Below are 19,056 nucleotides of genomic sequence, written 5' to 3'. Positions count from 1 at the left end.
ATTTATATTTATTTTTCTATTTTCTATGAAATTAAAAAAAAAAAAAATTTAACATAACTCTTATTAATACCATTAATTTATTTTACAACACAAAAAGTTAAATTAAATAAAATAATAAATAAAATATATATTTTAAAAGCATTTATATATAAACTTAAAACATTAAACTTATTACCTACCTTTTTCAATTCAAAATCCATCTTGACCTTCCTTCTCAACAAGTCTTCAACTACTTCTACCATTTTCGCTGCACAGTTCAACTTCAACTATCTAAACACCAAAAAACGATGAACGAAGATTTTGATATTCCCCAAGCCGAAGAGTTCAACAACGATTTTGATCTCCCTGAAGACAAGGTAGGCGAGGAGAGAGAAATCGGCGATCGAGGTCTCAAGAAGAAGCTTCTCAAAGAAGGTGAAGGATGGGACACTCCTGAAATCGGAGACGAAGTTCAAGGTACTCAACAATCATTACGACGTCGCTTTCAACTTTCTAATTGTGTTTTTCCATTTTCAGTTTTTTTAATTTTTTTATAATAGTAATAATAATTTACTTTGTTTGTTATGTTGATAGTTCACTATACTGGGACTTTGCTTGATGGAACTAAGTTTGATTCGAGTCGCGATAGAGATTCTCCTTTTAGCTTCACGCTTGGACAAGGTCAGTAACGTCTTTTCACTTCTATTTTCCCGTTGGTTTTGATTGTAGATATTTGTTTACTTTTATAACTGTTATTGTAATTTTTATATTTTGTAGTTAATTTATGTGAATTGCATGAAAAGCTATGGGAATAGTATAGTGTTTGTGACATACTTGTTGACTTGTTGTGCCTATTGTGGGTTCTATGAAACCTTGCGAGAAGCTATAAGGGTTTATGTTAGATAAACAAGTTAATTAAGTGCTTATTGAGTAAGCGCACATCATATAAACACTTATGGAGAAGCAATTTTATATAAGCTATACGTAAGTTATCTTAGAAAGCTTATCGAATTAGCATAAAAAAAATTTATGGATATTATAAGCTGTTATCATAAGCTCTCCCAAATGTAGATTAACTTAGTAGGTAAACTGTACAGTGTACATAAGACCAATCTGAACTCAGCCTAAGTATAGTGTATTTTCAATTTTTATAGCAAAAATGCGTTTACCACTGTTGTTGATGGTGGAGTGCCGAGGGTAAAAAGTCCTCCATATAAACACACCATTGTGGCGTATGGCATCGCCATGGAGGGCATCCCTTCACAAATTACCTATGGTGGTTGTCAAAAAATCAGCCCCGTTCACCGTAGAGGCTTCATGGCCTCCCTTTAACAGCACTGGCATTTACATATACTTTATTAAGTAATCTGATGATGAGTGTAACAAGTTTTGATGACATTATTTTATTAAATGTTTCCTATTGTTATTTTATGAGAAGTGTTGAGTAATTTATGTTTTTAATATAATGAACGGTTTTCTTTTTCTTTTTTTCATTATATACTTTTTATTTCTTGCTCATGCTCAGTTGAACATGGAGTATCTGTAATTTTAATCAGTGTTCATTAGAAAATCATGATAATAAATTTAACCAGGATAAGTAATGGCACACAAATGATCAGTGAATTTCATATGTATTTTGATTTGACGATTGCACATGCTAAATATTAGCAAATCACAGTGAAATTTGTGAAACTGATGTGCAGGGCAAGTAATTCAAGGATGGGATAAAGGTATTAAAACCATGAAGAAAGGTGAAAATGCACTTTTCACCATCCCTCCCGAGCTAGCTTATGGTGAATCTGGTTCGCCTCCAACAATTCCTCCTAATGCGACACTCCAATTTGATGTTGAGCTGTTGTCTTGGACTAGTGTGAAGGACATTTGTAAGGATGGCGGTATATTTAAAAGGATACTTAGTGAGGGGGATAAATGGGAGAACCCTAAGGATCTCGATGAAGTATTGGGTATACATATATATGTCTCATATAATTCAGTTTATTTGATGCCTACGTAATTTAGCTTATTCTTAATTGTTGATTCATTTTACTCATTATCAATGCAGTTAAATACGAGGTTTGTCTGGAGGACGGAAAGGTTGTAGCAAAGTCTGATGGAGTGGAGTTCACTGTCAGTGAAGGTCAGTTGTTTGTAAATTTTGTTAATCGACACTCTTGTATTCTTTTCTTGCTATCTGAAGTTGGTATTTAATTTATGATAGGTCATTATTGTCCTGCATTGTCAAAGACTGTTAAAACCATGAAGAAGGGAGAGAAAGTGAATTTGTTAGTAAAGCCTCAGTGTAAGTTGTCTACGGAATGCTTTGGTGATATTTTATACTTCTGACTACATACTTCATTCTATTTCCTTGTTTATTATTATTATTATTCAAAGTTTCATCCATTTCTCTCTTGGGTCATAGATGGGTTTGGTGAGAAGGGGAAGCCAGCGGATAGCGACGAAGGTGCAGTTCCACCAAATGCAACACTGCAAATTACTCTTGAGTTGGTTTCTTGGAAGACTGTTTCAGATGTGACTAGTGACAAGAAGGTCATAAAGAAGATCCTCAAGGAAGGGGAAGGATATGAGCATCCAAATGAAGGGGCCATTGTAAAATGTAATTGCTAATTAATGTGAAGGATGACTTTCCCTTTTACTTAATTATTTAGTACATCATTTCTGAAAAAAAATTCTGTCATTTTTCACCTTCCCAGTGAAACTAGTTGGTAAGCTGCAAGATAGTACTGTCTTTTTCGAGAAGGGCCGCGATGAAGAAGAGAAGCTGTTTGAATTCAAAACAGATGAGGGTAACTTTAGATCTGCATATGCTCTTACCCAATACCTATTCCTCTTCATTCAGTAAGTTTTTTAGGTTATGTGAATGTTTGATTTCTTGATACTTGAAACAGAGCAAGTCATTGATGGACTTGATAAAGCTGTAATGACTATGAAGAAGGGTGAGGTAGCATTATTGACTATTGCTCCAGAATATGCATTTGGTTCATCAGAGTCTCAGCAGGAGTTGGCTGTTATTCCTCCTAATTCAACTGTCTATTATGAAGTTGAGCTAGTGTCATTTGACAAGGTAAGTTAATAACAGTCATGAATTTAAGCTGTGCTTTAGTATTATTTATGTTATAGAATTTATTATTTAGTAAAGCCATAATCTTGCCGCCTTAACTAGACATTGGATAGTAAGATAATTTGAAAGTTTCTATACATTAGCTCGACCTTCAATTTGTTTATGTTAATTATTATTCATTAATTATTACCGTTATTGTCAATCAGCAATTTCTAAGTCTATTTGTAATCAATGTTGTCAAACCATAGCCACATAATTCGCTAACATGACAAGGGAACTGCGAATTGGTTTGTGAGTACCAATTCGCGGTACTTTTATGAATTGGTACGGCAAGATACGTCATTAATTCAAGGAAAGTGAAGTACCAGAGTAAAAGTTGGTCATAGACCTAATAAACCGTGGGAAGGGAGCAGAGCTCGCACTTTATAAAGCGATGTACCAACCCTAAATGTGGGACTGTCTCATTTGTTTCAATGTGGGACTACCACATTTGTTTGATAGCTTAAACTAACGGGTGCGGCTACCAACCCTAAATGTGGGACTGCACTAATGGTAATATTGTTTTTTCTGTTTTGGTACTTATCCTAATATTGTTAGCTGTTTTTTTTTTTTTTTTTTATACAATTGTTTAATTGTTGATCAAATTAGTAATGAGTAATACCTACAAAAACGATATTCTTAACATAACAATATTTTAAGACTCTTATTTTTGTCTTTTAATATTTCAAGTTAATTTTAATTGATATTTTATAATTTTTTAGCATGTGGTCTATTGTTTTTCATTAGATTAGATAAAAAATTATTGACGGCCCACCAATTATATTATTAGAACATACCACAAACTCAAATAACGCACTGATTATGTATGACTCCCTCATACCCAATTCTTCAAGAGTTGCATACCGTGTACCAACTATGGATGCCTCCCACGTACCAAAGTGAATTGTGAACTATATGACTATAGTGTCATACTCGAGATCTGACCTAGGATTGGGAGGGTGGGGAAGATTGTAGCTTGGGGCTGGAAATTCTTATCATTAAATCCTACATAAAGTGTGAAATTATACTTGTACATATTCCCATGCGTAAATAATACACCGGTCTTAATTATAGGAGAATTTTTGGAGAATTTTATTTCTAATCTCATTCATAAGAAAAGTTACAACTTTTAATGTGTATTTATTGTTTAAATTACTTTTTTAATGTGTCTCCCACTTTTTCAGAAGGGTATGTATGGAAAAACACTCCAAAAGTTAAAAGAATAAACGAGTTCATTGATTTTGATGTTTATTTATTTATTTATTTATTTATTTATTTATTTATTTATTTATTTATTTATTTTGTCTCTTATTTTTGGGACCAAAGGAGTAACATAGACAAAGAAATAACCTCTAAATTAAAACACTAAACCAAGTTAAATTGAATATTCACAATCCTAAGTCCTAACTCATAAGATCCAATGCGTAACACACAACTCAACATAATTAATTTAACTTCACAAACCATTTGTACAACATGGAGTTAAGGCAATAGCTTGCAACATGAAAGGGACTATGCAGTTGTATTAGCCCCATTATGGAGCTTTGTATTCTCTCTTTAGTTTGATCATTTCTTCATAAATAAACCCCGTGACTAGCCTCTCATTCTAAAACCTTGTATTTGAATTAGACTTTCTACAAACACTCATCCTTAGTCTTTGCAAGTTCACTAGACTTCCATTCCTTGAATGTAAACATGCCCATTGGCGAGCTCTTATCAATTAAGCATCGCAAGATCGAGTAAGAAGTGAAAAAATGAATCATGATAATTACATTTCTTTAGTGAATTTATTTATGCAAGTAGATGTAAGTCCCATTCTTTAATAGATCTAAGTTGTGATTTTTCATTTGTCTCTTATGGAGTGGTATCTTCTCACAATCCTCCAAAATGTTAGTTTGAGGTTTTTAGTTGCATTGTAAATCTTAGAATTTGGGTTGGGTCTAACTCAACCCTACTAAACCGGCTTGTAAGGTGAGAATTGTCCCCACCTACAAACACATTTTCAACCCATATCTCAATACGTGACTCTTAAAACACCCCCCACGTCTAGGGCTGGACATCTGGAGTGTGACTTGAGTGACCCAATAGCGGTGACCTGATAGTAGGTGGTTTAATGGATATTGGACTAGCTTTGATACCATCTTAGCATTTGGGTTAAACTTAACTCAACCCTACAAAATCGACTTGTAAGGTGTGGCCTTTACTTATAGATTTTTTTCCAGACCATATCTCAACCAATATGGAACTCTTTATGGTTATTTTATGAAGTCTGACTAGTTTCTCTTGTAGGGAGTTGGAATAACCACATAAGTTATACAAGGGATGGCTGCGGCAGTGTTGCAAATGACACAACAATATAAAAAGATGAATGCTCTCATCTTACAATTGAAGCAAAAAAATAGTCAAAGAATCGAAAGTGTTGCTAAAGCCAAAGGATTGTCGAAATTTATCCGCATTAATCCATCTAAGTTCAAAGGGGGTTATGATCCTGATGGAGGAGATTTTTAGATCCGAGAAATGGAAAAGATTTTTGAAGCCATGTCCTGTCTGACAATTGGAGGGTCACTTATGAAACCTTTATGCTTGTTGGAGAAACGTACTATTGGTGGGAGTGAGCTTGCCAGAGAGAGGGGGAGTTTTGGCAATTGAAACAAGGGGGCTTGACTGTGGGTGAGTATGTGACCAAGTTTGAGTATCTATCGAAATTTTCAACGTGCCATAGTGAGGAGTGGAAGTGTCGGATGTTCAAGGAGGGGCTGAGCAATGAGATTAAGGAAGTTGTGATGCTAGAGATTAGGGAGTTCCATGAGTTGCTGCATAGGTGTAGTAGGGTTGAAGAAGTTAATAAGTCTAGGGAGGAAAGTTTGCAAGATTCTAGACCATTGCGGGTAAAAAGGAGAGACAATAAGTTCAAACAAAAGCCATATGCTCGACCTATGGATGATCAACAATTTTTGTCTGCTCTTGGAAGTGGCGAAGGGTCCAATGAATGGTATGGAAAGGCACATGATGTGAAGACTTGTCCTGTTAAGGGATTGGTTTGCTTTGGGTGCAAGAAGCCAGGACACTATGCTTGGGATTGCAATTAGTCGAAGGAAGTACCATGGGTTAACAATGTTCAAGCAACATGTTCATTCACTCACATGTGACGAGTCCTTTTCATGCATTCAGCGAGCGATTCAAGTTTTTTGTTAACCATGTTGCCAACCTTTTGGTGGATTATGGTGTATTCTTGTGTTGTGTTGGAATCAACGCTAGGTTGTAGGGTATATGCCTATTGTTTTAAGTACTATTTGAAAGCCTTTTTCAAAAACAAAAATGTATTTTGACAAGTATGTATGCATTATTGGCTAGTTGGGTATCAAAATCATGTATCAAGTGACGTGTGTCGTAGTAGGTGTGGATTTGTTATAAAGCCAATATAAACCATCGTAATCTTTTCTAGACTTGCAACCTTCAGATATGATGGTCATACATGTTCATTTGATATTATCCATTGATTTTGATCATCAATGGTTTATATTAGTGACTTTATTATTTAAAGTGAATTGTTTACTTTAGAGGAGCCATGATGTGTGTGTGTAAACTATAATATGATTGGATTTATGTTTGACTAAGGTTAGGGTTGTCCATTTGGTGCTGTCAATTGCAGATAACAAAAAATAATAGTTTATTTAAATTATGTTACGCTTCAACGTTGTGGCGCCTTCTATAGCCACTATTCATAAACACCTTGTACTAAATTGTACATTGCAAAATAATAATTGTTTGTTCAAATTCCAATACAACATAGTGCTAATGTTGTTGTAACGTATACTAAAAAACAAGAGCAATGTACTTTGAATTCTCTCGATTTTGGATTTCAATATTAGAGGGATATGTTGAATATCTTTACCATCAAAATCAACTAGAACATTTTTTAAATGGTGGAACTGAGTGTGTTAGTGGTATACGACAGATCATTTTATCCTTATTGTGGTTGATCGAGTCTGTCAACATTAAATTTTATTTAATCCTTGACTAAAAACTGCTTTGGTATAGGTACATGTTTTTAGTTCGTGTGCCTTAAACATGCTTACATGTATTAGAAACTTATTTATTATTTGTTGATTTACTAACACTTGTTTTATTTTAACAGTCTATTTCTAGTATTTATAATCCTTTTCTCCTCTCAGGAGAAGGAATCTTGGGATATGAACACTCAAGAGAAAATTGAAGCTGCTGGTAAGAAGAAAGAAGAAGGGAATGTTTTGTTTAAAGCCGGTAAATATGCAAGAGCTTCCAAAAGATATGAGAAGGTATTCAGAGAAACTATACACTTGGTTACTGTTTCACGTGTTCATGCATCTTCTGTGACATTTTTTTTGCTGAAACTTGACTATAGGCTGTAAAGTACATTGAGTATGATTCCTCCTTCAGCGAGGAGGAGAAAAAGGTATCAAAGACCTTGAAGCTTGCGTCCTATCTAAACAATGCTGCTTGCAATTTGAAGTTGAAAGAGTACAAAGATGCAGAGAAATTGTGTACTAAGGTACTATACTGTATCTCCATTCTTTAGAAATCACTAATCTTTCTTAGCATAAAAAAATGACAATTTTTTATGCGGACCGATAGGTGTTGGACATTGAGAGCACTAATGTGAAAGCCCTCTATAGAAGGGCTCAGGCAAGTATGCAGTTGGGTGACTTGGATTTGGCTGAAATTGACATTAAAAAAGCTCTTGAGGTTGACCCGGACAACAGGTATCTGCGCTGGATCAGTTATAAAAGCTCTTTGAGTGTGATTCAATTCAATACTATTTACTGAGATCAGTTGCTTTGATTTTGGGAAATAGTTCATTCTGCTTACCCGATGTATGGTCTGCAATGTAATTGTTCTTGATGTGTATTTACCAGGGAAGTAAAGCTGGAATATAGGACTTTGAAGGAAATGGTAAAGGAGTACAATAAAAAGCAGGCGAAATTTTATGGAAATATGTTCAAGTTGACAAAGGATTGAGATCCTGATAGAAATTTAAGTATGCCATTATATTTAAAGTATGTTACCTTTTATAGGACTAATTACCAATTTATTATGCTTTTGCTGCTGATCTTATTAGGTGGAGTCCATTTGAAAAATGTGTTTACTTTTTGGGATGTGTTAAATTGCAGAAACCAGCTATAGATGCGCCACTGAACTCATGGGTACTGGCAAGAGAATCCGATCAAGTTGAGTATCTGATTTCTATGGGTTTGGTCCTCATTGTATCGTTTATGGATTATGGAAACAAATGGTGTTGGACATTCATTTCGTATTTACTATTGAATATCGAATAACATAATTGACTTGATTGAATCTTTCCCCCATTAACTGTAGTTTTTTGTGTAAGAACTACTATCAGAGATGAATAGAAATAGGCTTAGCTAAGATTGCTTGAACTCTTAATATTAAATGTTTGTATTAGATGTGAAAAAATTCACTTAAATTGAAGTATGGACAAGTAAACGTTTTATTTTATATTTGGTTGTGATATTTTGTTTTTCCATTGTTTTGTAAGCTGACTTTTGATATTATAGTGTGAAATTATCAACATGGTATTGGAAGAGCTGTTAACATAACTCTTAAGAAACAAAGTTCTATGCGTGTAGTCGCTTAGTTGAGATGTCAGATGTCTCACTACTGATTTGAGGATTATTGGGCTTAAGTTGTGAGAGTTCTCTAGGATGTCTAATGGGGTCAATGTTTTTTATTAGGTGACTGCTCATTCACCCCACTGATATATACTCACAAGTACAGAAAACATTATTAGAATCACGCTTCCCGTATTATGGGAGATTTATTAAGTTTGAGCTAAATTTGTTTTTGGTTATCGCAACTATATATTTTTCTTTTGAAGTTTGATTCAACATTTGTTGCATGTTTTTAGAATTATTGCTTGTTATTTGTTATTGAATAGAAGAAGATATTCGAAGGAGATGAAATAGTTGATGCTGAAGTTTCTCACAAACGATGTGGAAATCGAGCTCAATTTGTTTTGTGCGTTCGTGGAATGAAGAATTGGGCGCAATATGTTTTGTTGATTAATTATCACAATATAACAAAGTTGGTTTGATATGCGGAACTTGAAGGTCATTGAGAAGATATATGAGCCATTGAATCTTACAAACAGTGGAGGCCATGACCCTATATTTAGTTTCAGTCGAAGATCTTGAGACGATTGCTTGTTTATTTGATTTCCATGAAATGAGGGAGTCGCTTAGGAAGATGCATAAACCTGAAATTGACTTGCGTGTATCCGGACAGCTTGCCCAGTCTGAATTGCAGAAAGTCTTGAGTTGAAGTGGAGAAGAAGAAGGAAAGAATATGCCTTGTGCTGGAGATAATTTGAGGTATTGAAGAACTTGGATGGCAGCCTGATGATGCTGAGAAGTAGGGGCTGTCATATATTGACTTAGTTGCTGAACTGGAAAACTTATATCAGGACATGTGTTGTTGAGGTAGATTAATTTTCCAACAAGTCTCCTATATGCAGTCGGGTTTGGGAGTAATTGGCCTACACCATTTGAAAACTTTATATTTTTCTTCATTGGAATGTTTGCTGGTTAGGAAGCAAGGAGGCCAGCTTCCTTTAAGATGTCTAAGGTGTATTTCCTTTGTGAAATATGCAATCCAGCCTTAGAACGAGCGACTTCGAGTCCCAAAAAATACTTAATGGATTTTGAAAAATTTGTGAAGGAAAACCTTAATGGATTGAACTTTTGCAACATCATTACCTGCAACAATAATGTCATCAACATAAACAATAAGGTGGTAAATATGTTATTATATGCCTTAATAAATAACAAATGATCAAATGCGGATTGGCAGTAGCCTACAAAATGTAAAGCAGAGGATAGTTTGGCAAACTACTGACGAATAGACTATTTTAAAATATACAAAGATTTTAATAATTTGCATACATGGTTAGGATTAGAGCTAGAGATATCTGGAGGTAATTGCATGTAAACTTTTTCATCTAAATTATTATGTAACAATGCATTGTGGACATCTAGTTGATGAATATGTCAATTTTGAAATGATGCAATAGAGAGGAGTAATCTTACCGTAGTGAGTTTTGCAACAGTAGAATATGTGTGAAAATAATCAATACCTTCGATTTGAGCAAAACCCTTAGCTACTAAATGTGATTTATGTTGTTCTATGGGATCGTTGACTTTATACTTTACCTTATATATCTATTTACATCCAATGGGTTTCTTACCATGTGAAAGAGGTGTTAAAATTCAAGTATGATGGAAAGTACATGTATACTATGTATGTAGTATTCAAATATCTTGAACTTTTCTAATATGTTTATGGTTTCATTGTTGAAGGTATACCTTTAACTTCATTGAATCCCAGATTCGAGTTTTGGGCGACCATGCTCTTATGTTATGAGATTATGAACTTGCCTTGTCAAATTATCGCCTAACTTCCACAGATTACAAGATTGATAAAGCCTGGAAGCGTTATGCTGGTGTGCAAGTAATTTTTTGTTTTCATTTCCAAAATAGAGAGAGAGGGCCTTCATATATTTATTCACGGCCGTTACATAGGTTTTATGTCCTGTTTGTTTTCACGGTAGCATGATACCAAACGTGTGGCAAATCCAAAGCTACAAATTGTAGCTTCTTAAAAATCAGTGATTTTGCATCGGGAAGTGGTGTGAAAGTGTTTTCAAATATGCTTAGTTAGATTAGGATTTTCTGTAAAGAAGTAGTGGAAGGATGCTAAATAATTTCAAACCTCAACCTTTCTCATTCTCTGAGAGTGAAGACTGAAAATGGAATTTCTGAGAAAACAATATAGAGAATGAGAATATGACAGTTGTTTTCCGCAACCCAATGTAACCTTGGGCATTATTCATTCTTTTCCATGGAGATATAATTTTTTTTTCCTGTAGTGTTGAACTTGTTTGAGTTCCTTCTTCTTCTTTAGCAGACCAAGTAAAATATTGACAGAAATGAGGACCGTTTGATGCTTTGCATTAATTCTTCCATAGATGCTCCAATTAAGCATCAAGATAATCCTTGGGCTTCACAAGTAAGTTTGTTTGGAGGACTTGTAACTTGTTCTTTTTCCTTATTAAATGAAAAATTGATTATTTGCTTCATTTTTCTGTGGCGATGCAAAATTTTAGTCTAATTCATGTGAAAATATGCAATTTATGCTATTGTCTCCTGGAGTTTGTGACAGATATCCGATACCTCGCCTAATCAAGATCTTGATTGCTTTCTTAACATTGATGATATCAATGAGGTATTTTGCTATTTTCCACCTTCTACAACAGTTAGATTGAATATATAGGGTTTAAGTTTAAATTATAGATTTTGCTACCTCATTTTTCTTGCCCTGCAGATCAAAGATTTAATGCAAGATTTAACATCTAAGCACATCATTCCTAACATGGAGCAAAAAATTCGCGTGCTTAATCAACAGGTCATTTTTCTTAGTTTGTATTTGTTTATCTGAGATCCATCATTTCTTATTTTGACCTATATATTCTGATGTCCTTTGCCTTGTTTCTTTAATATTGCTTTTTTTAGGTTTCTGCAACACGAAAAGGTTTTAAAAACCAAATAAAGAATTTATGGTGGAGAAAAGGAAAAGAAGATGGTGCAGATTCTCTCAAATATTTTGAACTTTTCTAATATGTTTATGGTTTCATTGTTGAAGGTATACCTTTAACTTCATTGAATCCCAGATTCGAGTTTTGGGCGACTATGCTTTCATGTCATGAGATTATGAACTTGCCTTGTCAAATTATAACAAAATTTACAAACAACTGACCTTCACTGACAGTGAACTCCACTCCATCAGACTTTGCTACAACTTTTCCGTCCTCCAAACAAACCTCGTATTTAACTGCATTGATAATGAGTAAAATGAATCAACAATTAAGAATAAGCTAAATTACGTAGGCATCAAATAAACTGAATTTTATGAGCCATATATATGTATACCCAATACTTCATCGAGATCCTTAGGGTTATCCCATTTATCCCCCTCACTAAGTATCCTTTTAAATATATCGCCATCCTTACAAATGTCCTTCACACTAGTCCAAGACAACAGCTCAACATCAAATTGGAGTGTCGCATTAGGAGGAATTGTTGGAGGCGAACCAGATTCACCATAAGCTAGCTTGGGAGGGATGGTGAAAAGTGCATTTTCACCTTTCTTCATGGTTTTAATACCTTCATCGCATCCTTGAATTACTTGCCCTGCACATCAGTTTCACATGTTTCATTGTGATTAGCTAATATTTAGCATGTGCAATCGTCAAATCAAAATACATATGAAATTCACTGATCATTCGTGTGCCATTACTTATCCTGGTTAAATTTATTATCATGATTTTCTAAGGAACACTGATTAAAATTACGGATACTCCATGTTCAACTGAGCATGAGCAAGAAATAAAAAGTATATAATGAAAAAAAGAAAAAGAAAAACATTCGTTAAATTAAAAACATAAATTACTCAACACTTCTCATAAAATAACAATAGGAAACATTTAATAAAATAATGTCATCAAAACTTGTTACACTCATCATCAGATTACTTAATAAAGTATATGTAAATGCCAGTGCTGTTAAAGGGAGGCCATGAAGCCTCTACGGTGAACGGGGCTGATTTTTAAGATATTTGAATACTACATACATAGTATACATGTACTTTCCATCATACAAGAGGATGAACTAGTCGTACACGCCAGTAAATGGTACGATAGAGCGTGTCAACATACTCATGTTTCAACTAATGTAGCTCAACTTTAACTACTATAATTAAATAGTTGGATGTTAACTTTCAAATGATGTTACTTTTGTTTGATTTCAGCATATATGACTATAACATTGCACAAATATCAAATGTTAGCATACTATGAACTAACTTCTCCAACTTTTTTTTAAATTGGAGAAGAGAGATTTTTATTGATCAAAGTGACAGTAATAACTAATTTACAATTATTTTTAAAAGGATTAAAACTCGACGTTTTAACTCTTACTACTGAATTAACACTTCAAGTATAATATAATTAACTTAATATGAACTGATTGAGATGTCGACTTCTGCATTTAGTTTACAAATATTTCTTTTAGCGTTAGAGCAAGTTCAAGATCTAGGTGATCTCATTTTAATGAGTGTAGTCCAAGATATGAGTCTAAAACATAAACAATGTTGGTCATGTGTCTAAGACTCCGATGCTTTTCACCTTTATTATATTTGACTCAAATTTTCTACATATAGTTCAACAGTAAGAAAATATAGTTAATGAGTTTCTCCTTCTAGTATATTTATTAACCATGTATTGAACGGAAATAATCACTTATTTATATTGTATTAATCAACTTCAAAATTGCTTAAATTTAGTTGTCTCAAAATAATTTTTCTTTATATAGAGGTTTCAATAGTTGTTGTTATTATTACTTGACTCAGTATCGTTCTCTTGAAAAAATAAATATTTGTAATGTTTAATCCAATACATAGAAGTCGATATTATTTAGTTATGTGTAATATATTTTGAAATTAAAAACTCATAGTGTGTGTCAATTTCAAATAATACTTACCATTTCGTCATCAAGACAAAATGTAAAAAATACTTATGCTGTAATCACACAATAAATACCTTAAGGTTATATGATCAATATATGATCACCAATAATCAACATTATTTTATTAAAAAGCAAAAATGTTGGCATCATCTCAATTTCAATATATTGTATATGATACTTAAATAGTAGTATCTATAGCATTAACTGATGAAAACCCAAAACAAATAATGAAAAATAAAATTTGATTAAATATATATTCTTCATAAGATATAAATTATTATAGTTAAATTCTATCAATTTATAATCTTAAAATCCATGAAAATATAAAGTGGACCTTCTAACCTATAATAGTTGTACTCTTCACTTCAGACAGATGAATAGAGAAAAATATTTGTCATAATTTTTACACTTCAACTGTTTTTTAGTGATTTATTTTTCAAATAAAATAAGGTGAGAAAATTAAAGTGCAAAAAATGATAATTTATATATTATAATTGTTCTTGTTTTTATATCGATTATATAAAAAAAAATTAATTTTATAAAAATTTGGTGATAAACATTTATACCATTAAATTAAATTTTATAGTTAATATAGTATAATTTATTTGTATTTTTATTTAAAAGATATTAAAAATAATAAATTTTACTAATTTAAAAAAAGTGGAGTGATAGAAAGAGAGGAAAATTCAGAAGGTTGATTAGAGCAAGTAATAAAGAGACCTACAAAAAAAATTAAAATCTTGACAAAAATATATGATTAAAAAATAATATATTAAAAAAGTTTCTTTAAAATATCTAAATATCATTGATTTAAAGACGATGGATATTGTAGTAATATCCAATGTATGTTATTAAAATATATTAATTAGATTCACAAGGTAGATTGATCCTTATCCAAAGTTTCTACGTGGTAATTAGCTGGGGAATTGAATTTGAAAGTTGCCACTTACTACGTTAAGGTGACATTTGGCATAAAAAAATATTCTCAATTATATATACTTAATTACTTTTTGTTTATTAATTGTAATCCGGACACCTATAAAAGGCATGCAAGACATATTGAAAACTCTCAAAAATCACGAGTAGAAGCATTTGAACTATAAAAAAAAGTAGAAGCATTTGAAAGAGGGAGAAAAAAAAGAAAAAGAAATAATGGCAGATAAAGGAAGAGGAATGATAGTGTGTGATAATAGGTGTGGCTGCACAGTTCCATGCACCGGTGGTTCCACTTGCAGGTCTTTTTTCAACTTGTTTATAACTTTTCTTAATTAATCAATTAGCTTAAGTTTAAGTTTATGAATGTTCGAGTCTGTAAAAATAAATAAATAAATAAAAACTATAGAACGATAACATTTATAAATAATTAACAATTATTTATAAAAAATGACTTGGCTGAGAATTTTCTCGGTAAAAATTATGTCAGGACAATATAATTTAAAATATTTAAAAATAAAAAGGATAATATAATTTAAAATATTTAAAAATAAAAAGGATTAATTTAATAATAAATTTATAATACTCAAATAATTAATAATATAAAACAGGAAAATATTTAATTTAATATAAAATAGTAAAATGTCAATAAATACTATGAAGTGTTTGAAATATCTCTAACTTTCAAGTCAGATGACCTTAATCATTTTTATATTTCATTTATTATTTTTCATCTAAATTATTTCGTTGAATTTTTATCCTTTTTTTATTTAATTAAATAACTCAATCTCTAAAAGTTTTTTATCCGATCAATTAATTAAATTTGTATATATCAATAATATTTAAACAATGTAGATTAATTATTCTCATTTAATTTTAATTTTATCATTTTTTAAGTTGAATGATTTTTAGTATCTTAACTTTTGTATAAATATACACAGGTGCAAAAGTAGTGGTGAGAGTGGTGGCAATCACTCGACATGTTCATGTGGAGAGCACTGTGAGTGTAACCCATGTAACTGTCCCAGCACTGTTGCTGCTGGCACTGGTTGCAGATGTAACGCAACCACCTGCACTTGTGCCTCCTGCCGCACTTGAGTCATGATGATGAGTTTGTGTGTTAAACAGGCATAACTACATGTTATGTTTATGTTTGGTTTTGTTGTTGTATTTGAAAATAAAAATCAAGCATGAATAAAAATAGGGTTGATTTGACTGTCTTGTCTTTTTGAAGTTAATACACATTAATAATGCTTTATCAATCAAAAGCATTGATAAAGTTTTTGGTAATTTCCATAATCATGTACCGGTTAATTAAAATAAAACCGTTATAGTTCACTTTCTCATTTATAGATATTTTTGTTATTTTTATGTTGAATTAATTGTAATAAAGAACACGGTTCAAAAAATTTAGTTAAAAAAAATTCTCATGAATCAAACTCATATCAACTATAACAAACACAACATACCTAACCATTAACAAGTAGTTTTGCACAGTTAACAATATCGACCACCATATTTGATCATCTCTATCAACCACAAACATCTACTTCGACCAATGTCAGCATTACCAACATCAAAAGATTGAATTTTAATATGAGATCTAATTTATTTAATAATATACTCAGAATGTGGTGGTGACAAAGAAATTAAGAACATAAAGAGTTGAACCAATTCTAAAAAAAAAGTGGTTATTTAAAAACAAATAACAAAATTCAAAGTAGTTCAGCGGTGGAAGAGAGTGGGGTAAACGCGCAGGTAGATCGTGTGGATTAGATTTAATTAATGAAAATGAAACTCCACAAAGTTTGAAAAGGATGGCCGCGATCCAATATTGGAAGTCCAAGCTTAAACACTTTTGACTAAAAACCACTGAAATTAGAAATTCGTTTCACACTCCATGTGATGTAAGTGTAGGAGAAACTTGTCATTTCATATTTTCTGGTTGGGGTCCACGAATCATGAAACTTGTGATCAGAGGCGTTAAAATCAAACTCGTGAAAGAGACTTGATGGGTGCGAAAACTCTCACGAAATGGACCGTACTGATTTATTCCCAAAAATTGGACGATGGTGATGGAAAGGTGGTGACGTGGGGCTGTGTTGTGTCGGCAAGATAAGGAACAAATTTAATTGAGGAAGCTATGCTATACAACTGCTACACAAACAATTTCAAGTTGTGTTGGGTCCCAAATACTTGTATTTCTAAACTGCGGAAAGACCAAATATATCATATTTCTTTTGGTCAAAAAATTACGTTTCTAAACTTAATACCAACCGAAGAATAATAATTGAATATACAAATTTTTAAAATATTAAAATTTGAAGTATTTTTTTTGAAATCTTTTAATAAAGTAAATTTTTTTTTATAAAAATTTTAAATCGTTGCTTTGATGATCTTACTCTAAAATCAGTTCTGATCAACACCACCGCCGTCACATATCAGTTTAATTGTTAAAAAGTCACATATCAGTTTAATTGTTTTTTAAAAAGATAATTTTGAAAAAATAAAGTGAAATTATTTATAAAATGACTTTTTATCAAATAAAGTTTTAAAATTTTTTAAATGTTGGATATGAAAAATATAAAGGCAAGATATTTCGATTTTTTTTTTATATTTTTCTTTTTAAAATATTTTAATACAATTTATTCAGAAAAATATTTCAGAAAAAGATATAATTAATAGTTTTTTTTATTCAATTGAAATATTTCATAAAACTATTAATTTTGACCAAATGAACAATTATTTATCTTAATTATTCTATCTTAATTATTCATAAAACTTATAAAACTTATAAGACAATAAGCATATTCTAATTGGCCCTATCTAATATATCTAATATATATCTGAAAAAGTAAGATATTATGAAAAAAAATATATCTACCTTTTTTCTTTTCTGAAATATTCCAAATAAAATCCATATCAACATTTTTTCAACCAATTTTTGTTATTATTTCTATGACATAACAAATAAAAGGTCTTTACTCAACTTTTTTAATGCATCTATAGTTCATTTTTGTGCATTTCAACTCTTTTTTTTTATTTTTTTTATAATAATTTTCCATGTTTTTTTTTCAGCTTTTTGTACATCTAATATATTTATAGAAATCAAATATATATTTAGAAAAGTAAGATATTAAAAAAAAATATGTTTATCCTTTTTCTTTATTCAACAGATAATCCAAATTAAGGTTATAGTTGTCATTTAATATCAATGAATGCAATTATTACAATCTTTTGGTCTTTGGTTATTTATACGACACAATAAATAAAAAATAGATTAAATTACATCTGTGGTCCCTTAACTTAATTTCAGCTAACGTTTTAGTCCTTTATCTTTTTTTCTCTCGATTTAGTCATTTATTCCTAACAATATCAAATAAAGTATGAAAATATGAGTTTATTTGAATATTTGCGTTACGAATTTGATAAAATTGGTATTATATTGAAGAATATAATTCATTTTATGAGTTTTGATTGAATTTTTTTTTGAATTTTTGTATAAAAAAGGATAATATTGTTGAAATTTTAAAACATAAAATATCAAATTGTCACTTAAAATTAAAATAAAGGACTAAGTCGAAAAAAAAAAAGATAAATGACTAAAACGTTACCTGAAATTAAGTTAAGGGACCACAAATGTAATTTAGCCTAAAAAATATTTACTCATATTTTTTAATGCATCTATACTCATTTTTTTAGTGTATTTCTACTCATTTTTCTTATAATTTGCCAACTTTTTTTTTCTTGCTTATTTTTCTTTCACATCCAATATATATATATATATATATATATATATATATATATTTATAAAAGTAAGAAACTATGAAAAATACATATTTGTGTGTGAACATATCATCTAAATAAAAACTATAATGGACTGTTTGATGTCTATAATAGAAAAAGAGACATAATATGATATAAAATTAGATAAGAATATAACAATATATGATATGATAGTGACATAATAAACATTATCATATCATGTGTATAACATTTTATTTTGTCATGTATTTGATACACATTTCTATCATGATATGATATAATATATATTATATTTAAATAACAAAATTAACAACAAAAAAAAAAATGAAATAAGTAATAAAATAATTTTATATTAAAACTATTCATTGACACTACTAAATAAATAATTTATATTTTAAAAACAATATTATGTGTAATCAAATAATTATATTTTATTTGTTAGAATGTAAATAAAGATATGATATATATTATATGTAAATGACAAGAATAACTTGTAAATAAATTATATTTATTTTAAAATTTCAATTCAATTTTATATTTTTATAATTATGAATACTAATTTATTAAATTATATAAAATTGTAAAATCATAAACATTTATTAAATTAATTATTGAAATTTTATTTTAAGATTAATATCAAATTCTATTAGTTATTTTTCTATTTGATTAAAGTTACATTTTTATATT

General features: G+C 30.7%; 4 protein-coding genes across 5 annotated transcripts; 3 read left to right on the top strand and 1 right to left on the bottom strand.

Moving 5' to 3' along the window:
• Positions 1 to 174: 174 nt before the first annotated feature.
• LOC101505304 (peptidyl-prolyl cis-trans isomerase FKBP62-like) lies at positions 175 to 8,593 on the top strand. Of its 2 annotated transcripts, none has more exons than XM_004492213.4 (13): positions 175 to 456; positions 574 to 660; positions 1,683 to 1,943; positions 2,042 to 2,116; positions 2,198 to 2,278; positions 2,399 to 2,593; positions 2,691 to 2,783; positions 2,886 to 3,061; positions 7,273 to 7,395; positions 7,482 to 7,628; positions 7,712 to 7,839; positions 7,993 to 8,114; positions 8,248 to 8,593. In XM_004492213.4, the coding sequence occupies exons 1-12, from the start codon at positions 288 to 290 to the stop codon at positions 8,093 to 8,095; spliced, it is 1,638 nt and encodes a 545-aa protein (XP_004492270.1). In that variant the 5' UTR covers positions 175 to 287; the 3' UTR covers positions 8,096 to 8,114; positions 8,248 to 8,593. The 2 variants fall into 2 exon arrangements, with proteins under 2 accessions (XP_004492270.1, XP_004492269.1); XM_004492212.4 differs by having other exon boundaries at positions 7,993 to 8,133.
• Positions 8,594 to 9,094: 501 nt separating this feature from the next.
• LOC105851770 (70 kDa peptidyl-prolyl isomerase-like) lies at positions 9,095 to 12,301 on the bottom strand. Its single transcript, XM_012713521.3, has 3 exons — positions 12,079 to 12,301; positions 11,906 to 11,980; positions 9,095 to 9,849 (listed from the first exon to the last, which is right to left on the bottom strand). Exons 1-3 carry the CDS (start codon positions 12,299 to 12,301, stop codon positions 9,785 to 9,787), a joined length of 363 nt encoding a protein of 120 aa, XP_012568975.2. The 3' UTR covers positions 9,095 to 9,784.
• On the top strand, positions 9,843 to 11,808 carry LOC101504991 (uncharacterized). Its single transcript, XM_073366661.1, has 5 exons — positions 9,843 to 10,600; positions 11,057 to 11,158; positions 11,312 to 11,374; positions 11,474 to 11,554; positions 11,662 to 11,808. The coding sequence occupies exons 2-5, from the start codon at positions 11,093 to 11,095 to the stop codon at positions 11,764 to 11,766; spliced, it is 315 nt and encodes a 104-aa protein (XP_073222762.1). The 5' UTR covers positions 9,843 to 10,600; positions 11,057 to 11,092; the 3' UTR covers positions 11,767 to 11,808.
• A 2,434-nt stretch (positions 12,302 to 14,735) lies between the features above and the next one.
• On the top strand, positions 14,736 to 15,943 carry LOC101504671 (metallothionein-like protein 4B). The gene is made up of 2 exons (XM_004492210.4): positions 14,736 to 14,906; positions 15,546 to 15,943. Exons 1-2 carry the CDS (start codon positions 14,824 to 14,826, stop codon positions 15,700 to 15,702), a joined length of 240 nt encoding a protein of 79 aa, XP_004492267.1. The 5' UTR covers positions 14,736 to 14,823; the 3' UTR covers positions 15,703 to 15,943.
• Positions 15,944 to 19,056: the final 3,113 nt, after the last annotated feature.

Source organism: Cicer arietinum, chromosome 3 (assembly GCF_000331145.2).
Source record: "Cicer arietinum cultivar CDC Frontier isolate Library 1 chromosome 3, Cicar.CDCFrontier_v2.0, whole genome shotgun sequence".
Taxonomy (NCBI): Eukaryota; Viridiplantae; Streptophyta; class Magnoliopsida; order Fabales; family Fabaceae; genus Cicer; species Cicer arietinum.
Note: the sequence above shows the minus strand (reverse complement) of the source record. Positions and strands in the feature narration are given on the sequence as shown.